Source organism: Heloderma suspectum, chromosome 2 (genome assembly GCF_057233095.1).
Source record: "Heloderma suspectum isolate Gila_16-S chromosome 2, 16-S_ref, whole genome shotgun sequence".
In the NCBI taxonomy this organism is placed as follows: Eukaryota; Metazoa; Chordata; class Lepidosauria; order Squamata; family Helodermatidae; genus Heloderma; species Heloderma suspectum.
In genome coordinates this window covers 215617372-215638463 of record NC_139459.1, presented here as the reverse complement: position 1 = coordinate 215638463, position 21092 = coordinate 215617372, and the positions used below count along the sequence as shown (strand labels likewise).

The window sequence follows — 21092 nt, the reverse complement described above, 5'->3', positions numbered from 1 at the left end:
GCCGCTTGCCGGAAGTGATGTCTAAGCCGGGAGGCGCGTACTTAGGGTGGGAAGTGACGTCGGCGGGGGTCGCGGAAGTGTGGGGGCGCGCGCTCGGGCGGGGTGCTTCTGGGCGGCGGCGGGCGGCGTTTGGCACCGGAGGTAGCAGTAGCGGCAGCAGCCAGCGGGAACAGCCACGCGAGGTAGGGAGAGGCCGGGGCCGGGTAGGAGGCATCGGAGTCGCGGGGAGGGGAAAGGTTTGGGTCGGCTTCCTGCGCCTGGGTTCTCCTGTTCTTTTTCTGCCTCCTCCGCCCGCCTTCGGTTTGAGGCAGCCGCCGCCCGCCCCTTGCGGCTGCTTGATCTTTGCTCTAAATGGAGTCGCCCCTTGCTGCGGGCTCGCTGATACGCGCTCGGCCTCTACATGCGCCGTTATCCGAAGTCAGTCAGTACCGTGCTAGGAGTCCCTTTCTTTGAATCTGCTGAGCTTTAAAAGATGCTCTCGTTCAGCTCTGAGGGCTACTTACTAGTCCTTACCCCGACAAAGTGACTTTCTCTTTTCGTCACATAACACCCTCACTGCTGGGGGCGAGGGGCGGGCGCTAATACAGTCTCTCTCCCGCCCTCCAGTGTGCTTGTTACTGTGTCTATTATGCTAGTAATAGGGCGGAGAATAGAATAATCTTTTCCCGCTTCTTCCTAGTAATCCCATATCTTTTATTCGAGTTTTCTCCAATTTGGCTCCTTCCAGATGTGGTGGAGTACAGTGGCCATGCTGGCTGGGAATGATGGGAGTTGTTCTCCACCACATCTGGAAAGAGCCAAGTTGGGGAAGACTGTCTTATTCTGTTCACATCCAGGTTTCTTTTGCTGGGTAACTTTTGTTTCTGTTTTTTAATTGTCTAGCTTCCATGGTGTACCGGTTTATTGCTATGCCTGTTGGTACATTGAGCATTAGTGCCTTGGCTGTGAAGTGGAACTATGTAGCTCTTTGGATAGGTATTGCTAGACTTCACAACTTCATGGCCCCACCCTCCATACTGAATGGATCCTGAACAACTATGAGAGATTCAGTAATTGTTTTATTTTATTTTGTGAGTGCCTACCTTGAAGGGCTTGGTGGATATTGAACTGAGTTGTCGCAGAAGACCGTTTGAGAAAGTTATTGTCAGAGTTTGTAGGTGGGCTTGGGGTATGGATCAGGGCTTAATCTGAGCCAGCTCTTCGTATGTTAATGTTAGGTGGAGTAAGGGGATCACAGGGGATGTACGGTGCATTTCCTTCATGATAGGGCCAATACATTTCTGTGTTTGTAGGTTTAGTGAATGGTTTCCAGGGCAGAGTGAATAACTCTCAGTCAAGGAGCATTAGAATACTAGAACTCCTCTGTTGCTTTTTGAATTAAACACTGGTGTGGTTGGTAATTCATATTGTATCAAAGCCGTTAAAAAAAGGCATAGGTCATTATTTTCACTGGTGTTTTTTTTTTTTGTAAAAGGAAATAGGCTTATGTTTTCACTTACCGACACAAAAACTTCATTCAAATACTGTAACAAGTCATGTGGGATAACTTTAAGAGGAACTAGGTAAAAACAGTTAGATTATCTTTCTTGCCAGGGATAGTTATGAATACCCTCCCTTTTAGGAGTAATGTAGATAGATGTCTCTCTTAAATTAAGCCTTAAATCTTACCTGGGTTTGGGGAAGTTATTAGTGATAATATAATTAGTATTATATTGCTACTTGTTCCATATTTTTATATGGTTTTGTGTTGAGCCTTTTGTAGACTTGGCTGGTTCTTAGTATTGGCGGTTAAGCAAATTCAGAGAAACTTTCATTTGTTTTTGAGCCCTTTCTTAGTTTGACATATGCTGGCTCCATGTTGGCTCTGCCTATAGGTTAAGGTGGAAACTTGTAAAGGGACTGCGTTGTAATACTAGAGCTGACTGCTACAGGTTAGGTGGCAAATAACATGCATAACCAATTGGCTAGCAGTATGTCATGCAGCTGTTGCTCATTCAACAGCAGCTTGTCATGGTAATAGTAGGTCAACTTTCTCTACCTGATGCCCTCCAGAGGTTTTAGACTACAACTCCCAACATTCCTGCCTGCTAAGTATGCTGGTTCGAGATGATGGGAGTTTCAGTCCAAAACATCTGGAGGGCACCAGTATGGGGGAGGATGTAGTATGTTATTCTGGGGTGTTGGCAGTATGATCATAATTATGGCTAAAAGTCATTGAGCTTAGGGGAGGTTGAGTGTACATACTTTCTGCCCATTAATGTGCATGTGTATTTTCTTGCTATAGGTCTGTGTCATTTTTTGGCGTCAGATTTAGTAGCACTGATAAGTTAAGATAAGATTACCATGGGGAGTAGGCAGGCTGTTCTTCTAGCAGTTTTCTGGATAGACCTAGAGATACCAGGTAGGTGCTCTCAAATCATAACTAAAAGGGTTGTGATGCTGAGTGTTCTCTAGTCCTAACATCCAGTAGCAGATGTTGAGTGTGGGGGAGAGAATGTCATCTGCGCAAGTTGCTCATGCAGTATGCAAGGAACATGTCCGTCCAGTGCCAACTTCTCAGGTCTGCAAAAAGTGGTATATAAATGCTTACAGGTACAGGAAGGTTCCTCCTGGACACCATAAAGAACAAAGGCTCTAAAATAGTGTTCCTCCTAATTGTCAATCTGTGTATCAAGGACAAAGATGCAATAACTACTTTGTCTGCATCCTTTCTCTAAATTTCTCAAAATTTGGTGGCAGGAGGAAAAAGGCTCTTTTAGAAGGAAAATTGACAGCTCGCTGCCAGTTTTAGTAGGGTATTGCTGGCAGCAAAAGGGGCTATTTTAAAGCAAAAGTGGCAGTAAAAAGGGGCTATCTTTAACTGAGTATCAAAGCTGACCACATTCCAGTTCCCCTAAACTGTAGAGAATGCTCAGTGAAGTATGGCAGAGAGGAATATGATGGGGCAGAAACCTGACCCTTGATGAAGCTAGCCACTTTTTATTGAAAAGCCCCCTCAAAGGAAGGAAAATTGTTCTCTTCTGCTTAAGGGAAGGTACTATTTTTGTCTTACCTATGGGCTTTGGAGAAAATACAGGAACTGTAGTTAAGGTATGAATTATAGTGACTACAATTTAGCATAGGCTAGCAGCTCCTGGATATAGTGGCCTAGGTGCAATGGTGCCACAAGGCTGTTAAATTCCTGGCCATAGATTGATGTAGTTGCTTTCTCAGTTTTGTGATGCTCTTCTCTAAGGGTGCGTGTTAATTCTGTCCTACCTCCTTCATTCCATCCCTCAGAGCTCTCTGCCAACACACAATGCTGACCTTCAGCCCCAGCAATCTGCTGGCTTTGGTTTTCCTAATAGTCTAGATTGGCACTGTAGTATTTCCCGTAAAAGCCAAGCCTCCTGGAATGCATAACTTTTACCTTTGTCAATATTTGCTGCTGTGTTTCCATGGTGAGAACTTGTATATGCTGCAGCTTAGTAAACTTACTATAGGCTAGCACACAGTGGCAGTGAATGTTATCCAGTGGGTGACTGCAGACCAGGGGCCAGAATCTGTCGTTTGCCATACCTGATTCTCCACCACTTTAGCATGTGCTAGCAAAGACAACTGGTGCTTAGAGGCTTTAGAATGTTTGAATATTGGTGAAAAGAGTTCCGTATGGGACGAACGCTTGCAACAATGTCTTGCCATTCTGTTGAAAATGCTAGCAGATGTCGTAGAAGCCAGTGTGAATTGCAGGATTGGACAATCAGTGGTTTCTTGCACCACCACCACCCCGGTTCAATTGTGCCTATAAGAGGGATGTCCAGACTCCCCACCGAACCCTTTCTCCCTCACTGCAGCATAGTGCATTATCTCCGAAGCTAATAGGGTCTTCAGTTCATTCAAATGGAACCTTCTGCCAACGTGAATTAGTGGCTCAGCCTTGGGGACCATTCGTGTGAGAGACTTCTGTTCTCGCTTCTTCTTGGCAGCAGATTTCCCTGGTGGCAAAGCCCTGTGTCTTTCCTGCAGTGCTGAACATTCCTCATGTCTGGGTTGCCATCTGATTAATCTGGATTGTACTTTCTTGGAAGACCTTGAGACTTTGCTTCCAGTGGGCCCCTCCTTTCCTGTAGAAGCCGCCAAAGGATGTATATATGTTGTAAAGGCTCGATAAGTAGGACAGGTCTGCCCGTAGAGACTTGAGTAGCTTTCCCCAACCTGGTGCCCTCCAGATGTGTTTTGTGATGCTGGGAATTGTAGCCCAACACATCTGGAGGGTGCCAGATTGGGAAAGGAAGAAGCTGGGAGTAATGCTAGTGAGCAGTTGCCTGTGCAGCTGCAAATATGCTGCCTCGGTGCTCCAGATGCATATTGGCTATGTAATAGATCCAAGGCATTGGCTTTGTTCCTGCTGTTTCGCACCGCCGTTTCCCTATACAGAGATAATATCTGTGTAGGAAAATGAATTTCTCCTACTGTGAAGTGCAGTAAGAGTGTGTTTCATACCATGGGTGTGCAGCTGCCTGATAGGTGTAGAACAAAAGACATGTGTCAGATTTCACACATCTCATTGTGTATTATATTCATACCTGGAGTCAGATTCATTCCATGAATAAAAATGCGTATAGCTCAGAGCCATTGATGTGCCTTAATAATATTAATCCAGTATCTGATCAGTAGTATGTGACAGGCTGGTATGGCCTGTCCCATATCAGTCAGCTGTGCTCTGAGCCAATGAATGAAATGATCATTTTATTGCTTCATGGAATAGAATGAGCCATTCACTATGAGAGCAATTTGGGATTGAGTTGCAAACCTTTATGGATGTAGTTAGGTACCCTACTCACTTGAGGTCAGGCAAGGTTTTTGATTTGTTACTAATTTGCAGTTTTTAATTTAAAGTGCTCAAGGAGCGGCCTAGGATCATCAGATTCAACATTGACTCAGATTATTTAACCCCTATTCTACGTGGGTTAGTCATGCTAATGGTTAAAGCAGCTCTCAGGTTCAGGTGTATAAGGGCTTGCTGAGCTGCTTTTCTAGAGCTGTAATTATTTCTAGATAGAGGTGCTCCTGTTCTTAGAGAATTTATGTCAGCTCTATATTAGTACTGAAAGCTGGAAATTACAGTAGAAGGTAATCCTTTTTTTTCTTGACCCTTCTCTCCCACCCACCCCCCTTATGTAGGTGGCTTGGCAAACTTGCCAGTACAATCAGGATAAAAATATAATCTTGCACAACTTGTTTTGAGCTTTCTATATTTTTAGTTTTATTCCTTCTAGATAATATGGGGTAAGTTTCCAGTGCAGTTTAGGTGGAAAATGTGGACTAAAGCTGGAAGGATGTGTCCACCAGCACTAGAGAAATGCAGTTAACACCACACAGTCTAGAATTGGACTTGATATAAATCTGCACTAATTCTTGCAATGGCTTCATATATGGTGATGGTCTCTTTGTGATCCTTGACATTCTTAAATATGCTGATATAAATAACCTTGGTAGAGCAATGCAAAACCCAGCAGGGTAAGTGTGACAGAAGGAGTATCTATGTGTTTTTCAGCTTCTAGTGGTAAAGCCACAGTGGTAGCGAATGATTGTCACATACAGGAAACCCTGATTCTCCCAAGTACCAGTATTTGGAGATAAGGAAGTTGTGGGTCATGGGCCATTGCAGTGTGTTAGAAACAAAGTTCAAGGTTACTCCATAGTCAGGTTTGCATGTATTAGGTTTCTTTAAAAAAAAAAAACTTCTGTGCCAAGGAAATGTGCCCAGAATAAATTCCACAACTCATTGTATAATTTTCTTTCAAGCTGAAAGGCTTGGATTGTTTGAATAGTAAACAGGGTAGAAGAAGTTATAGAGGCTGTAGCTAGTTGGACAGTGTGTATGAGGACTGGGAATTCCCATCTTCTGGGTTTCTTGGTTTCCAACATATACTGTCTGTGTGTATCTAAGATGTTCCTTACAACTAGGATGACTAGAAACTTGTTTTTAAATGAAACCTGTAATTTTCAGGATGCCAAATTCCTTGACTTACATGTGTCTGCATGCTTATTGGTACCACCCTGACCATGCTCTCTGTGGAAGATTAAGTTTGTAAGACTTAATTTATGGTTTGATCCTAGAAGGATCTAGTTTTATAGGGAGGGTCTAATAAAGGGTAGACCTTCATCAAGGAAGTTATGTAAATGTTTGATCCTATGTGCAGTAGCAGTTAAGCACTTTTTCTTGGGTTTTAGTTGTGTGCACTTGGCATATGGCTCATGTGTATTCCATCTTTCCATATACTGAAATAAAAAGGAATATTATGACAGCTTTCCCCAAACTGGGTCCCTCCAGATGTTTGCAACTACAGTTTCCATTAGCCCTGGCTAACAGGGCCAATGGTCAGGAATTCTGGGAGTTGTCATCTAAAACATCTGGAGGACACAAGTTGGGGAAGGCTGCCTTAGAGGCTAACTAATTCATTGTGGTATAGGTTTTCATGTGCTAGAACCATCAGATGCAAGAAACCTATCTATATACCTTTTGGGCTTCACTGTTTAGTTTCCGTTTCCTCGTATGTATGTGTATTTTTTAACTGAGGGTGCATTTCCTATGTCTGCAGCAGATTCTAGTCCATGTAAGTATATGCTATAACAAATCTTCTAGCTTTTAGGGTACCACAAAACTCAAATCTTCCTGTTCCAGACTAATACTGCTACCCCACTGGAATATACTGCAGTGTTGGTATTCCTACCAGAGCCTCTTTCTCTGCATAAGCACATTAGTTAGCTTTGCTGCAGGGCTTCCCGGAAACCTTAAACAATGCCACATGATTCCTGTGGGAATCTTTATTTCTTTCCCCAAACTTGTACTCTTTGCTGCTTAAGGTATTGCCTCTATCATGCAAGAATTTTCAACCTCATTTACTGTTGCCCTCTTCTTGAGGAAGTGGAGAGTTTAATTTGAGCTGCAGGGTCTCCTTTTAAGCAGTTTCTGGTATTGCACACACCACCTCTACTGCTGTAGGTTTTGTGAGCTCTGTGCTGGAGACTGTGATTAAAATGAATTGGCTGGTGTTTTGCCTGCCACCTAGAAATGGCGGATAAAGGGCCTTTGTTTCCTTTAGGCAGTCTTTATCCTACTGACCCTTAGTAAACTGCTCTCTTCCTCCAAGGAATAGGCTCAAGAGGCTCTGGCAAGCTTTTTGCTAGAACTTGATCTTCCCCTCTGATTTGAAGTCACTCCTGCTAATGTGAGAAGGGTTCTGTGACCTGATTTGAAGGCAGGCTGCACCCTGCCTTGGGTCACAAGAGCTTGTGCCACCTCCCAAAGGCTTCTCTGTTCTACTACAGCTGCACAGCGTGACTGGCTCTTTCTCCTCTGCTATTGCTTCCGCATGTCTGCTGCACTGCTGGAAGAAAAGTGGCTGCAGAGCTGCTTTCTAGGACTGTGTATCCCTTGTAAGCTGTGGGCCCAAGGCTGTGGTGTCTGCCTTCCCTAGGAGTCTTGGCAGTCAAAACAGCTTTCCAAGCTACTATCCCCTGCAGTCTTTAGATCAGCCTTCCCCAGCCTGGAGCCTTCCAGATGTAGGACTACAACTCCCAGGATCTAGGGGTGATGGGAGCTTCCCCAATCCAGGTTGGGGAAGGCTGCTTTACAGGATTAGCCTCTTGGACTGAGGGGTGTGAGAGGCACAAATCCTTGTATTTTGTGATACCGCTGCTGGGGTTACACTATATTTTGTGAATGGCTAATCATACAGTCCAGTTCTGACAACTACTGTCTAAACCAGGAGTGGGCAACCTAGTAGCCTTCAAATGTTTTGGACTGCAACTCGCATAAACCCCAGCCAGCAGTCTTTATCTAAAATGTGTACAGTCACTGCCCCTGTATTTCGCAATTCTTATGTACATTACTTCATTTTCTCAAAGGCAGTGAGGTTTATGCACTGGGGTAATCTGTAATGCACACGTAGCTTCCAGGGTGGGAGCTGGAGACTGTACATGACAAGTTTTCATGAGAAAGTGCTGTAGCTCACCAGTAGAGCAGATGCTTTGCATGTAGAATGTCCTGGGTTCAATGCCCAGCATCTCTAGGTAGGGCAGGAAAAGCTCCTGCTGAAATCCCTGGAGAGCCACTGCCAGTCGCTGTGGACAGTGCTGGGCTGGTTTGACCAGTGGTCTGGCACAGTATAAGGCAGCTCCCTATCCTATCTTAGTTGTGGCCCAGGAACACGTATGGGCCCTCCCAGTTGCCTTTGAAGGGGATGGGAAGAAGTGTGACCCCAAGTCCAGCAGTACAGTTTGGGGCCACAAGATGGTAGTGCAGGTGGTGTAACAGCTACTTCCCCTGGGGCCAGTGTGGAATGCTTCTTGGCTGCTCTTGGGGAGAGGGAAATGGGATATGGGCAGAAGCCTGGTAAGCAGCTGGTCGGCCTAATGCACGTAGGAAAGCAGCTGAGCTGTGCCAGTGGTAGCAACACTTCCGTAATGTCCAAGGCATGTGGACGCACCCTTGGGGACCGAGCCAGCTTCCTGATTCGAAGGGGAGGGGTGCATTGCTTTCTGTGGCGTAGGGCTGGGCTGCATCATTTTATACTTCCAGTTGTGTCAGCCAGCTGCTCTGTCTTAAAGGAGCACTCCAGCTGGGGGTGAGGAGAGTGCTACTACTTGCTGGGACCTCCCCCTTGCAGGCCCTGCAGACTGGGAAAGAGGGCCACCTTGCCCACCAGAGAACACTTGAAGACGGGCCACACAACTGCTTATTCTGCAGAGTCCCCAAGGTCACGCAGGAGCCCTCCCCCTTGATATCTTTTCCTGCACCTTTTATGCCTCTGAAATCCTTAATTCCTGGAATTCTTTGTGAAGTGTTGAGGGGACCAGGGGCCGTTGGCTGTACGATCGTGGGTTGGTGCTGCACATGGTGTGCTCCCAGCAGGCAACAGTGCTTCAAGCTACCAGAATCCTCCTGTGCCTCACCCCTGAGTACCAAAACTCTTCTGAAGTGGGACATAACTGGTTGCTTGCTCTCCCCCCCCCCCCCCCGCTTGTTTTGGCTTGCGCCTTAAGGCCCTTAGGGACATGTTGGCTGAGATCTTGCTACTAAATATTTATCACCAGTATCAGTGCCCTTAAAGCAGCTGACATCTGGTAAAGGAAGCTGTTTCTTTGGGTTTACAGTTCTGTTTTCTCAGAAATCTGGCTCCTTTCCTCTCCTCCCCCAGCTTCCAAAACAAAATCTGTGAAAAAGTGAGAGGTCTGAGCAGATCTCATGAGGTGTTTATTTAACCAGTACTAAATTGTAGTAAGAATGCTGCTACAGTAAAAACATTAAAACCATATCCCTTCTCAACAAGAGTGCATTACCTTTGCCTGAGCTATTAAAGAGAAGAGACCGGAGCATGGGGATGGGGGATGTATCACAGTAGCTAGCCTCACTAAATCAATAAGCGAACCTTCTCAAGAATAAGTAAGGCCAAAGAAACATCACTCTGCGATCAGATATCTGGCTTTCTAGTGCTCCTAGAAGTGGGAGGCACACAAACCACCAGAGCTTTAGACCCTAGAGCATGGGTGGGGGATGTGTTGCTGAACTGCAACTCCCATCATCCCTTACCCTTGGCTGGGCTGGGTAGGGCTGACAGGAATTGTAGTCCAGCATCATCTGGAAGGCCACATGTTCCCTGCCCCTAAGACTCAAAAAGATTGGGGAAGGGCTACAGCTCAATGGTGGAGCACATGTTTTGCATGCAGAAAGTCCTGGGTTCAAACCCTGGCATCTCCATGTAGAGCTGGGCATCCCTGTCTCAAACCCGGGAGAGCTGTTGCCGGTCAGCGGAGACAGTATTGAGCCAAATGGACTGATTGTCTGACTCAGTATAAGGTAGCTGCCTACGTTCCTGTGAGCAGAGAAGGTCTCTGCTGAAAGCTCATTGGGTTAAGCAGACAGCTTCTGCCTTGTCGCCCAGCAAGGCTTTCACGAAGTGTGGAAATGTTCAAGGGGCTTAACAGAGCATCCCAGCGCTTGTTTCCGGTTTGTAATGTTTTGAGGCAAAGTATCTGGATTCATCTCAACTTACAGTGAGACATGGGCTCCTCCTTGCCTGATCTTGCTCCCTCTCTACACTGTGCAAATGAGTGTGTACTTTGGCACCAATGTGTCACCCAGGACTGGGCAGCTTGGGGGGTGTGGTGTGTTTCAGGTTTCAAGTATACTTCATTCTCCACTGACTGAGTTCCTTTAGTGTTGGCTAGTATCTCCTGGCAAGATTCTAGTCCTTCTCTTGACCTCTACATATTTATGCAAAGTGAATCCAAGGAGGAGAGGCACCAGAGGACGCATTGGGGGTGTAGGGGGACAGGCAGGGGTTGGAGGCAAATGGCAAAGGAGACAACTACATCCTTGAAACAGCACTGCTGTTGGAAGTCAGAGCCCTGGGCTCACTGGTTGCCAGCAGCACAGGGCTGGCAAAATTATAAAGCCTTTTAAATGTTACCTCAGCTTGTTTCTGACTCTTCAAGAGAACCCCTTGGGATGAGTTGCTGCCTTGTAGGGCTTTTTGCAGCATGCGGAGGAGTTGGGAGTGTCTGAAATGGGGTTTATAATGGGAGCAAGCTTCCTTAACTATGGTTACTTTTGCCGCCTGACACAGTAGCTTCCTATTCATTGTCCTGAGAGTGCCTGGAAGCTTACCTCACCCCCACTCCTCTTCTCTGCTTTCTCACTCCCCCCCCCCGCCCCCAAATAGCAGCTGCCTTCACTGGCCCCCTTTAGCCTTCAGAGTCTGTAGCCACTGAGTGCCCCATCTCTCCCCCGCCCCCAGTTCGGTGTTAACAGCAGCTGCCTGCATTGTGAGTTGTGGGTCTATTGGCTTACATGGGGCAGAGTTTATTGCACAGGCTAGCATGCAAATAATAGACTAGAACAGATCAGTCAGCTTATTGCGTAGTTGATTTGCTTCCAGCTCTTGATGGGGAAGGGGCAGAAGCAATCCATGCAGCAAACAAACACTTGTTCCAGCAGTAGGGGGCAAAGTGCAGATGCTCACAGCTTGTGCCGCTTTGCATGAGGACAGGAATGCTTCAGCGAGGACCCTCCCATCTTCTGATCCCTCAGAGGGATCCTCTGTCAAGCTGACCACTCAAAACGCCAAAGGAGAACAGCACCGGAGCAGGGCTCTGAGCAAGAGTTTTCCCTGTGCAGAGAGCAAGCATGACTATTCCTCACTGAGTTGTCTGCAAAGGTGGTAGTTGATGCCTTTGTTTATGGGCCCCGCAGACACAGATCACAGTTGCGGAGATGGCTGAACAAGAACCCACCCCTGAACAACTGGCCCAGATTGCTGCTGAGAATGAGGAGGATGAACACTCGGTCAATTACAAGCCCCCTGCCCAAAAGAGCATCCAGGAGATCCAGGAGCTGGACAAGGATGACGAGAGCCTGCGCAAGTACAAAGAGGCCCTGCTGGGAAATGTCGCCATTGCTGCTGGTGAGTGAACTCCTGAAGGGCATATGCAGGGTGTGTGTGTGTGTGTGTGTGTGTGTGTGAGAGAGAGAGAGAGAGAGAGAGAGAGAAGCAGCCTTCCTTGACCTGGTGCCCTCCATATATCTTGGATTGCAACTCACACCAGTCCCAGTCAAGATGGCTAATGGTCAGGAATGCTGGGAGCTGTAGTCCAAAACATCTTTAGGGCACCAGGTTGGGGAAGGCTGCTGTGGATGGCCAAGATGTCTGGGATTGATGGGCATATTGCTGCTGTCATTCATACGTGTGACTTTGCCAGATGGGCCTAACTCCACATAAGCATCATGCGCTCCATCACTTTGCCCTGAACTGTGCTTCCCCCTCTTTTTCTATTGTCATGAAACAAATTTTAGCTTTTGCAGGCAAGTGCTCTGCTTCCCCCAAACTTTTGTTTTGCCAACTTCCATATTATTCTCCTGTATACTCTCCAAATTGCTTTTTTTAATCTAATAGTCCACTTTGACTGTTGCAGTAATATGTAGATCAGTCTTCCTCAACCTGGAGCCCTCCATGCTAGCTGGGAATGATGAGAGCTGCAATCCTAACACATCTGGAGGGGGGTGTCAAGTAAGTGGAGGTGCTGAAACCTTCCCCATCCTCAAATAGCCCAGTGCTCCCTGAAGGCGGATTTTCCTCTCTTCCATCTGGATATGACTGCAGAATATGGCTGGTCCTGGTCACATTTTGGGGGCCCTGAGAGGAATCATATCAGTTAGTTCCTCCTGAAATGGATTGTCTTGGAGTGAGGATGTCTGCCGCTAAGAGGCAACGCTTTTGTACTGCTTACTAACAAACTGAAGCAGTCGACCCAGAACAAACTCTGCAAGTAAAACATCTGTAACAAGACCTCAGGCAAGCATCACCTTGGATGAGACTTGTTTTTTGTAGATGTGTCATCTTGAAAGAGCCTGAAATGGTGGCAGAAACAGGAACTGGGGGAGAAGAAAGTGTAGGGACCAGAGGGTCATGAAAGGGAAGGCACAAAGCAGAGGTTGCCAATTTGTAGGCCTCCAGATGTAGTTGAACTGCAACTCCCATCAGCCCTAGCCAGCTTACCCAGTGTTGAGGGACTATGGGTGTTTTAGTCCAACAACATCGAGGGACACAAGTTGCCCACCCCTGGCATAAAAGTTAGCCTTGGGGCCCCTCCATGCTTGCAGTCACCTCTGCCACTTCAGCTCAGAGTGCTATAAGCTTCTCTTAAAAGGAAGGTAAAATCTCCCCAAGTTCCAGGTGTATCGTTACACGGCATCTGCATGGAACAATACTAATCTTGCTGTAGTTGTGGGCCAAGTTTGCAGCTTTGCTCTGAGGCCCATGTTGTCAAGGGCTCCTTGGAGGCCTCAGTCTAATCCAGTAGCCAAGTCCAGACACAGACAAAGGGATTCCTTTCAAAGCTTTATTCTTTTACAACTTAACAACTCTACTGTTTGCAACTAGATCTGAGCAGCACAGTACCTATGCCCTAAGTTGGAACAGTTGGTCCCCGTTTGAAAGGGAATTACTGGCAGACCCCTGAACTTAAGGACTAGGGAGAGTCCCTCCCCTTTTCCCTTGGATCCTCTGGGCGCAGCCGTTGTTTGCGCGCCAACCGGGCACTACATCTCCTTTCTGCGCCCTCCATTTGGCGCCGCTCTCTGCACCGGCGTTGCGCGTCCACCAAGTCTGCTTCCCGCGCTCTGTCACTCCCTGGACTGCTATCTAATCTAGGAATGCTGGTAGGAGGAATCTCCGTCAGCTGTTGGCCCTGGGAAAGAGGAGTGCGCTCCTCTCCCAGGAGCGACTGCTCTTCCTCAGAATCAGAACTACTCTGGGATTCTGTGGGCTCAGTGTCCACCCTGACACATGTCCGGGGCTGCCAAATGAGAGATTGAGGGATCGGTCTGCTTACTATCTCTTCATCTTTATGCCTTTCAGATCCCACCACTCCAAATGTGGTGGTAACAAAACTGACTCTGGTTTGCGCCACTGCTCCTGGCCCCTTGGAGTTGGATCTGACAGGTAAGCAGGGTAGATCAGAACATATGACTTGCCCTACGACAGCCTCAATATGTTGCACCCACACTGCACCGGGGATGGCCAGCTACTCTTTTCCCCACCAAATTGTGTGGGGGACTCATCCTCAGCATTGGCTTTGCATCCACTTTTGACACGAGAGGTCACTTTCAGACTTCGGGTGCCCTTGGAAGAGATGCTTTGCTGCACATTTGCTCCTGTGGCTTGGCTTTAAGGCTCATGTGGAGCAGGCTTGTGTTAAGGCCTATGTAGGGTTCAGGGCTGATCCATAGGACCAACCAGTGTGTCATTTCAGAGCACTGAGTTAGAATAGCCACATTTCTTAGCTGCCTGCCTGTTGGCGGGGGAGCAGTCACCCAGAAAGAGGCGTGCATGTGAGTAACGATATCAGAAGTTATCTGCAGGTTTGCATGCTGTGAAGAGTTTGCCGAATTTGGTTGAGCAGGTGTGGGATTTGCTGAGCTGTGGAGACATGCTAGTTGGAGGGGGTGGGCTGCCAGAGACATTCTTGTCCTGATATGCTTTTTTGACAGATGGTAAATATTTCAGAGCACGGTAAGGCTCAAAACAAACCCATCCATTTTATTTAGCGTTGGAGCTGTAGTAGACAGTACACACATCGTTCTGTGGTGTCTGGCCGGGGGGGCACACGTTGGTGTTGGGAGAAACCCAGAACAGCACTAGCCTCTCTGGTGCCATTTTGGCTCTTGCTGGCTAGAGAGATGTGTGCATGGACTGTCAGTCAAGATGGTGGTGCTAATCTGATCAAGGTAGCGCTCAGGCCTCCACTTCCATGGAGATTGTGGCCAGCCGTTAAGGTTAATAATACATACAGAAGTGAATTTCCTGCCTTTTGCTTAATATTTTTTGAGCTATAAGGCTATTTATTAATGGCCACTAGTCCTGACGCCTCTGTGCTACTTCCAGTATTAGAGGCAGTATGCCCGTATACTCCTCCTGCAGGGGAACATGGGTGGGAGGGTGCTGTTGCACTCATGTCCTACTTCTGAGTTTCCCACAAGCAGCTGGTTGGCTGCTGTGGGAACAAAATGCCAGACTAGATAGAGCTTTGGTCTGATCTGTGAGCTTTCTGGGGGCTGTTTTCCTGTCTCTGATTCCTGCCTCCTCCTCACCATCCAGGTGACCTGGAGAGTTTTAAGAAGCAGTCATTTGTGCTCAGGGAAGGCGTGGAGTACCGGATAAAAATCTCCTTTCGGGTAAGATCTCCTGAGAGTGCTGTGAGTGGCTGTCAAAGGGAAACTTAGAGTATTGCTCTAGGTTCAGGGAGGGTGTGTGTTGGGGGAGTGCGTGTTGGCTGATGCATTCTCTGTCTATTTAGGTGAATAAGGAGATTGTTTCAGGGTTGAAGTACATTCAGTACACCTCCAGGAAAGGAGTAAAAAGTAAGTGCAAAGCTTTGCATTGTGGATCCCATCCCTTTACTCTCCTCTGTCTTTGTGGAGCAGGAAAAAAAGCCTTAGCAGTTAGCTGAGTGGCTTTTCGGAGGAGCTGAGTCCACCGTTGGTGGAAACAAGATCTCATTAAAAACGGGACTTTGCGCAAGCCCTAATGCAGAGAAGGCGTCACTCCTGCTTGAGTGCCAGCCACAGAGGAGGCAGAGCAGTAAACAAGGCTGCTCAGGAGCCCTGCTGTTGTTCTTCACTCTGGGGATCCGTTGGCGCATCTCAGCAACTCTCTGTTTCTGGTGGTTTGTGGCTCACGTCTGTTTCTCCCCCACCCTCTCTCCTTCCAGTTGATAAGACTGACTACATGGTCGGGAGCTATGGGCCACGAGCTGAGGAGTATGAGTTCCTGACCCCCATGGAGGAAGCCCCCAAGGGCATGCTGGCCCGAGGCAGTTACAACATCCGGTCCAAATTTACAGATGATGATAAGACAGACCATCTTTCCTGGGAGTGGAACCTGAACATCAAGAAGGAATGGAAGGACTAGCCCTTTCCATAGCCACATCCCAACAGTTGCTCAGACAGTGGCTACAGTAGAAACCCCACCCTGTACCAAAGTGCTGGCATTGGACACCCTTTCCCTTCTCCCTTCCCATTTGTAGCTCACCAGGAAGACCTTCTGGCTTGATCCCCCCCCCCTGTGTTTCCTCCCAAGAATCAGTGCAAGAATTGACCAAACCTGCACTGTTTGTCCCAGGCACAGAGGCAGAAGTGCTCCCTGTCCTTCCTCTGAATAAGAGGTCTGCTGCTTTTGGCGGATTTGAATACACTTCCAGCAGGTGGTCAAGGGGGAGTGATCTGCCTGCCTGCCTCCAGGGAAGAGGATTTGGAGGCACTCCTGTCTCTGGGCAAGGTGCTGAGGAATCATGATCCCATGCAGAGCTTGCAGCTGCCTGCTTCCCCACTTGTTTCCAGGCCCAAATCGTGTTCATGGCCTGCCCTTTCTCCTCTGGGGACTTGGGGTGGCTTTCCATTTGTGATGGTTTCCTGTAACCATGATGCCTTAATGTGTGTAACATATGTCCTCCAGGGTGGGGGCCCTTGACCTTGTTACACTTTTTTATATGCGCTCTTATCCTGTCCACACACATCCCTCCCTCCTGATCCACATCTTCTGGCCAGACGACCATCCTGCTGAGGCTGATGTCTCCAAGGGCTTAAGCAGGGCTCAGGCTGCTATCCTTGCAGGCTCCCCGGGGCCAAAGAAACACTTCCAGCTAGGGAGAGGGGGGCCCGTTGGTGGGCATAGAAATTACTAGTGCCACTGTCCTCCCCATGTTAATTCTATCGCACCCAAACTGGCTGCAAAGCACTGAAGTCCCAGGGCAGCCTCTGGTTTTCAGGGCTAGAAGATGGATTGGCCTAGCTCAGCTGCTCCTCCTCACCTGATCTGAACAAAAAGCTTGCTATGGACAAATATTCAAGAGCAGAGAATGCCTTATGTATCTTTTTGGCCTTTTGAAATCATGTGCCTGGCCCGTCAGTATTTATTATTGCCTTGATTAGATTCTTTTCCTTCATGATGCATGAACAGCCCAGCTGCCCCAGCAAAACCCTGCAGACCTGGCATTTGGAAGCAGGAGTGGCCCGATTCCTTCTGCTTGCCAGGCGGGCATGTTCCAGCTCAGCAGACCTAGTCTGCAGGCAATTGTGAGTCCCACAGTTGTGCTAGAACTGGGACCAAGCGCGCGTGTCTGGTTCCCTTTCGTAGCTAAGTCTCTGCCCCCACTCCTCTTCCCCCCTCCTTCCCTTAGAGGAGATTTTTTGTTAAATTGATTTGATGAATTTTTGTCTGTACATCTTTAGATCTGGATTAACAGATTTGGAATCATCAGCTCCCCCTTTTCTGACAGTCAAATAAAATCATGAAACTGACCCATGGTTTTTGCCTCCTTGCTCAATATCTTGCAGGCCTGCTGTGGAACAGTGGGTGCGACAGGGGAAATGGGGCTCTCACAATGTACAGGGAGCAGGGGACCTCAAGGGGTGGCTTGCAGAACTCATCTTTCGTAGCAGTGCAGCTCAGACTGTGTTTCTGAAGTCTTAAGGGGGAACTGCTTTGGAGTATTGCTGCTTCTCTTCCAAACATGTAACCTTGCCATATGTGCTTAATTTCACATAAGCAATATGCACTCCATCATTTCGCCCTCAACTACACTTCCCCCTCTTTTCTGCTGTTCTCTAGCAAATGGTAACTTGTGCAGGCAAGTGCTATGCTTCTTTCAGTCTTTTGTTAGTTTCCAACTTCCATGTTACTCTCCTGTATAGGGGAGTAATGACATCTGCCAGGCCAACTTGCCTTTTTTAACATAAAAGTACTTCAGCTCTGTTGCAGCAATTCATAGATTAGTCTTCCCCAACCTGGTGCCCTCTGTGCTGCCTGGGAATGATGGGAGTTGCAGTCCTACACATCTGGAGGGCAGCAGATTGGAGAGGTCTGCCATAGATGAATCTCTTGTTTATCCAGGTAACTCTTCCCTAACCCACCTTTGCCGCTCTTTCAGATCCTGTCTCGTCAGTGTCCTGCTGAGGGTCACTCTGTGTTGAGCAGTCTCCTTCTGGTAGTTACGAGACAACTACTTCATACTGGCTTGTTCTTGAAGTGTCTGTCATGCGTGGAGCAGCTCACTGCATGGAGAGCTTTCGTGTCCTCACACCCTACTGCCAGGGAGTGCCTGGCGGTAGTGGAGGAATTTTCCATGGAGTAGAAGCGATAACTGGTCTGTTGCTGTGCACTTGTTGGCTGCTCCATGGAGGAGCAGTGATGCCAGCTTCTGGATTGGGTGGTTGGGCCTCGGCAAAGCATTCTGAACAGGGCCTCTTCGTGTGTGGGAGGTGGGGATGTGCACACATGCCATCTTATGCTACCTCTGAGCTTCTTGAGTGATCTGTGCAAAGGGAGAATGGTGGTGCTGGTGGGGCATTTGCCATCATGCAACCCTGGCCAGTGAATGCGAGATCAGCCACGGGGCACAGGGAAAGCCTACAAGTGGGACGTGATGAAGGTAGTGGGTCTGACCTGCTGTTTGCTGCCCTCCCCACTACCTCTGTACCTGGAGATCCCCTTTATTTATCCCTCCCACTTCCTGCATTTAAATTACCACATTTCTTTCACAGCTGGGATTGCTGTGAAATAGGTTTCTGTTGGTGCTGAAAACTGTATTCAAAGGAGTTTAGTATGTTGTGGCTCAGACCCCACCTCTGCCTTGTATTGTCTTTTGGGCTGGTTAATTGTCCTTTGCAACACCTCCCATGGCAGCCATTTTGTGGTGGTGTCCAGGACAGTTTCTCCAATTGCCAAATGTGCCCACAGCTCAAAAAGGTTGCCCACCCATGATCTAGAACGTCCAATGCCCATTGATGCTTCTCTTCCATGAACGTTGGAAGCTGGGGGTGTACAACAGGGGAGGGCAGCTTCCTTCATGTCCTACTTGTAGGTTACCCAGAAGCATATGCCTCATCACTTTTGGAAACAGGATGCTGAGTTGGATGGTCCCCTGTTCTTGCCCAGCAAGGCTCATGCTTGGTGGGGCCTCAATAAATGCTTGACTTCATTATCCCGTAGAGGCAGCCATGTAGAAGCACTGTACAGATTGCAAGCCTACCAGGCGAGATGTCTTCCTGTTCTGTGCTGAACATCGCATGTTTGGCTCTTAACTATTTTGCTGGTGGCAAATAGGTCTGTGGCATTCCCACAGAATCATCCAGCTGGCAGGTGCAAGTACAAGAAGTGATGAAGTAGAAATTGTAGAATAAGCTACAGTTGCCTTGGAGAAGGGAACACAAGAACCATAGTCCTTGGCTATCTTCCGGCCTATTTAGGAGGTGATGTTAAGACACTTAAGATCTGAAGCAGTGAGAGAGCTGGGCAAAGGATTTGCGGGAGGAGGAAGAGTGGAAGTATAGAAAAACAGCAGAGGGAGGGTTATATTTCTGTTCTAAAGGAAGGAAAAGAACAACCTCCAATGCAGGAGATGAAGTGATTTGGGGGGAGGTTTCAATAGATTCTTCCACTTTACTGAGTTATGCCTTTGCAAAGATGTCAGGGCCTTGTATTTGATGAAACAAATTGTATGCAAAAACTATATGCTCAACGTATTATGTTAATCCTAGTTACATATTTGTGCTGCAACTTACTTGTTTTGTGCTAGAGGGGAATGCAGGGAACCAGGTGCACGGAAAAAGTGTGCATGCGCACATATGTGTGTGCAGTAAATGGAAGCCTTGCTTGTTGCCTATGGACTCTGGACCTTCAGTAGTCGGCTAGTTCCAGAAACTGTATTGGACTGCAAAAAGTATTGATGGTGTAGAAATGCAGAACATGAACTAGATCTGTATAAGGCCATGGGTTCTAGCAGCTGTAATCGCAGAGTGGAATGCAGGGCGGTTGGGGCGAAAAATGCCACATTTAAAGCTGGATGGCTACATATGCAATTAATAATATTGGATGTGGCAGAGTCCCTATGCAAATTGTTTTGCTATTTTGCTTACTCTGCCAGTAACGTTGTTGTTGTTCAGTCATCCCCGACTCTCTGTGACCCCATGGACCATAGCACGCCAGGCCTTCCTGTCCTGAGCTCTCTCCCGGAGCATTCTCAAGTCCATATTCATTGCATCGGTGATGCTATCTAGCCATCTCATCCTCTGCTGTCCCCTTCTCCTTTTGCCTTCAATCTTTCCCAGCATCAGGGTCTTTTCCAGGGAGTTTTCTCTTTGCATTAGGTGGCCAAAATATTTGAGCTTCAGCTTCAGTATCTGTCCTTCCAATGAACACTCAGGGTTGATTTCCTTTAGGATTGACTGATTTGACCTCCTTGCTGTCCAGGGCACTCGTAAGAGTCTTCTCCAGCACCACAGTTCAAAAGCATCGATTCTTCAGCGCTCAGCCTTCCTTATAGTCCAGCTCTCACAGCCATACATTGCTACTGGGAAAACCATAGCTTTGATTATACGAACCTTAGTCGGCAAGGTGATGTCTCTGCTTCTTACTATGCTGTCTAGGTTTGCGAGAGCTTTCCTCCCAAGGAGCAAGCGTCTTTTAATTTCATGGCTACAGTCACTGTCTGCGGTGATCTTGGAGCCCAAGAAAGTAAAATCTGTCACTGCTTCCATTTCTTCCCCTTCTATATGCCAGGAAGTGATGGGGCCAGATGCTGTGATCTTAGTTTTTTTAATGTTGAATTTCAAACCAGCTTTTGCACTCTCCTCTTTCACCCTCCACAAGAGGCTCTTGAGATCCTCTTCGCTTTCTGCCATTAGGGTGGTATTGTCTGCGTATCTGAGGTTGTTGATAATTCTCCCAGCAGTCTTAATTCCAACCTGTTATTCATCCGACCCGGTGTTTCTCATGATGTACTCTGCATATAAATTAAATAAGCAGGGCAAGTATATGCAGCCTTGTCGTACTCCTTTCCCAATTGTGAACCAATCGGTTGTTCCATGTCTGGTTCTTACTGTTGCTTCTTGACCCTCGTACAGGTTTCTCAGGAGACAGGTAAGGTGGTCTGGTACTCCCATCTCTTTAAGAATTTGCCAGAGTTCATTGTGATCCACACAATCAAAGGCTTTAGCATAGTCAATGAAGCAGAAATAGACGTTTTTCTGGAATTCTCTTGCTTTCTCCATGATCCAGCAAATGTTGGCGATTTGATCTCTAGTTCCTCTGCCTCTTCGGAACCCAGCTTGTACTTCTGGTAGTTCTCGGTTCACATATTGCTGAAGCCTAGCTTGTAGGATTTTGAGCATAACCTTGCTGGCATGTGAAATGAGCGCAATTGTACGGTAGTTTGAACACTCTTTGGCATTGCCCTTCTTTGGAACTGGAATGTAAACTGACCTTTTCCAGTCTTGTGGCCAGTGTTGAGTGTTCCACATTTGTTGACATATTGAGTGCAGCACTTTAACAGCATCATCTTTGAGGATTTTAAATAGCTCGGCTGGAATACTGTCATCTCCACTAGCTTTGTTGTTAGTAATGCTTCCTAAGGCCCACTTGACTTCACTCTCTAGGATGTCTGGCTCAAGTTCAGTGACCGCACTATCATGGCTATCAGGGACATTCAGATCTTTCCTGTATAGTTCTTCTGTGTATTCTTTCCACTTCTTCTTAATCTCATCTGCTTCT

At 47.4% G+C, this 21092-nt stretch overlaps 2 protein-coding genes across 2 annotated transcripts in view; one reads left to right on the top strand and one right to left on the bottom strand.

Annotated features, from left to right (window-relative positions):
• Positions 1 to 21092, bottom strand: part of ANAPC11 (anaphase promoting complex subunit 11) — a 50280-nt gene that overhangs the window by 13585 nt on the left and 15603 nt on the right. The gene's annotated exons all lie outside the window — the stretch shown is intronic.
• ARHGDIA (Rho GDP dissociation inhibitor alpha) lies at positions 68 to 16850 on the top strand. The gene is made up of 6 exons (XM_084837821.1): positions 68 to 182; positions 11240 to 11450; positions 13404 to 13487; positions 14643 to 14719; positions 14842 to 14905; positions 15256 to 16850. Exons 2-6 carry the CDS (start codon positions 11261 to 11263, stop codon positions 15453 to 15455), a joined length of 615 nt encoding a protein of 204 aa, XP_084693947.1. The 5' UTR covers positions 68 to 182; positions 11240 to 11260; the 3' UTR covers positions 15456 to 16850.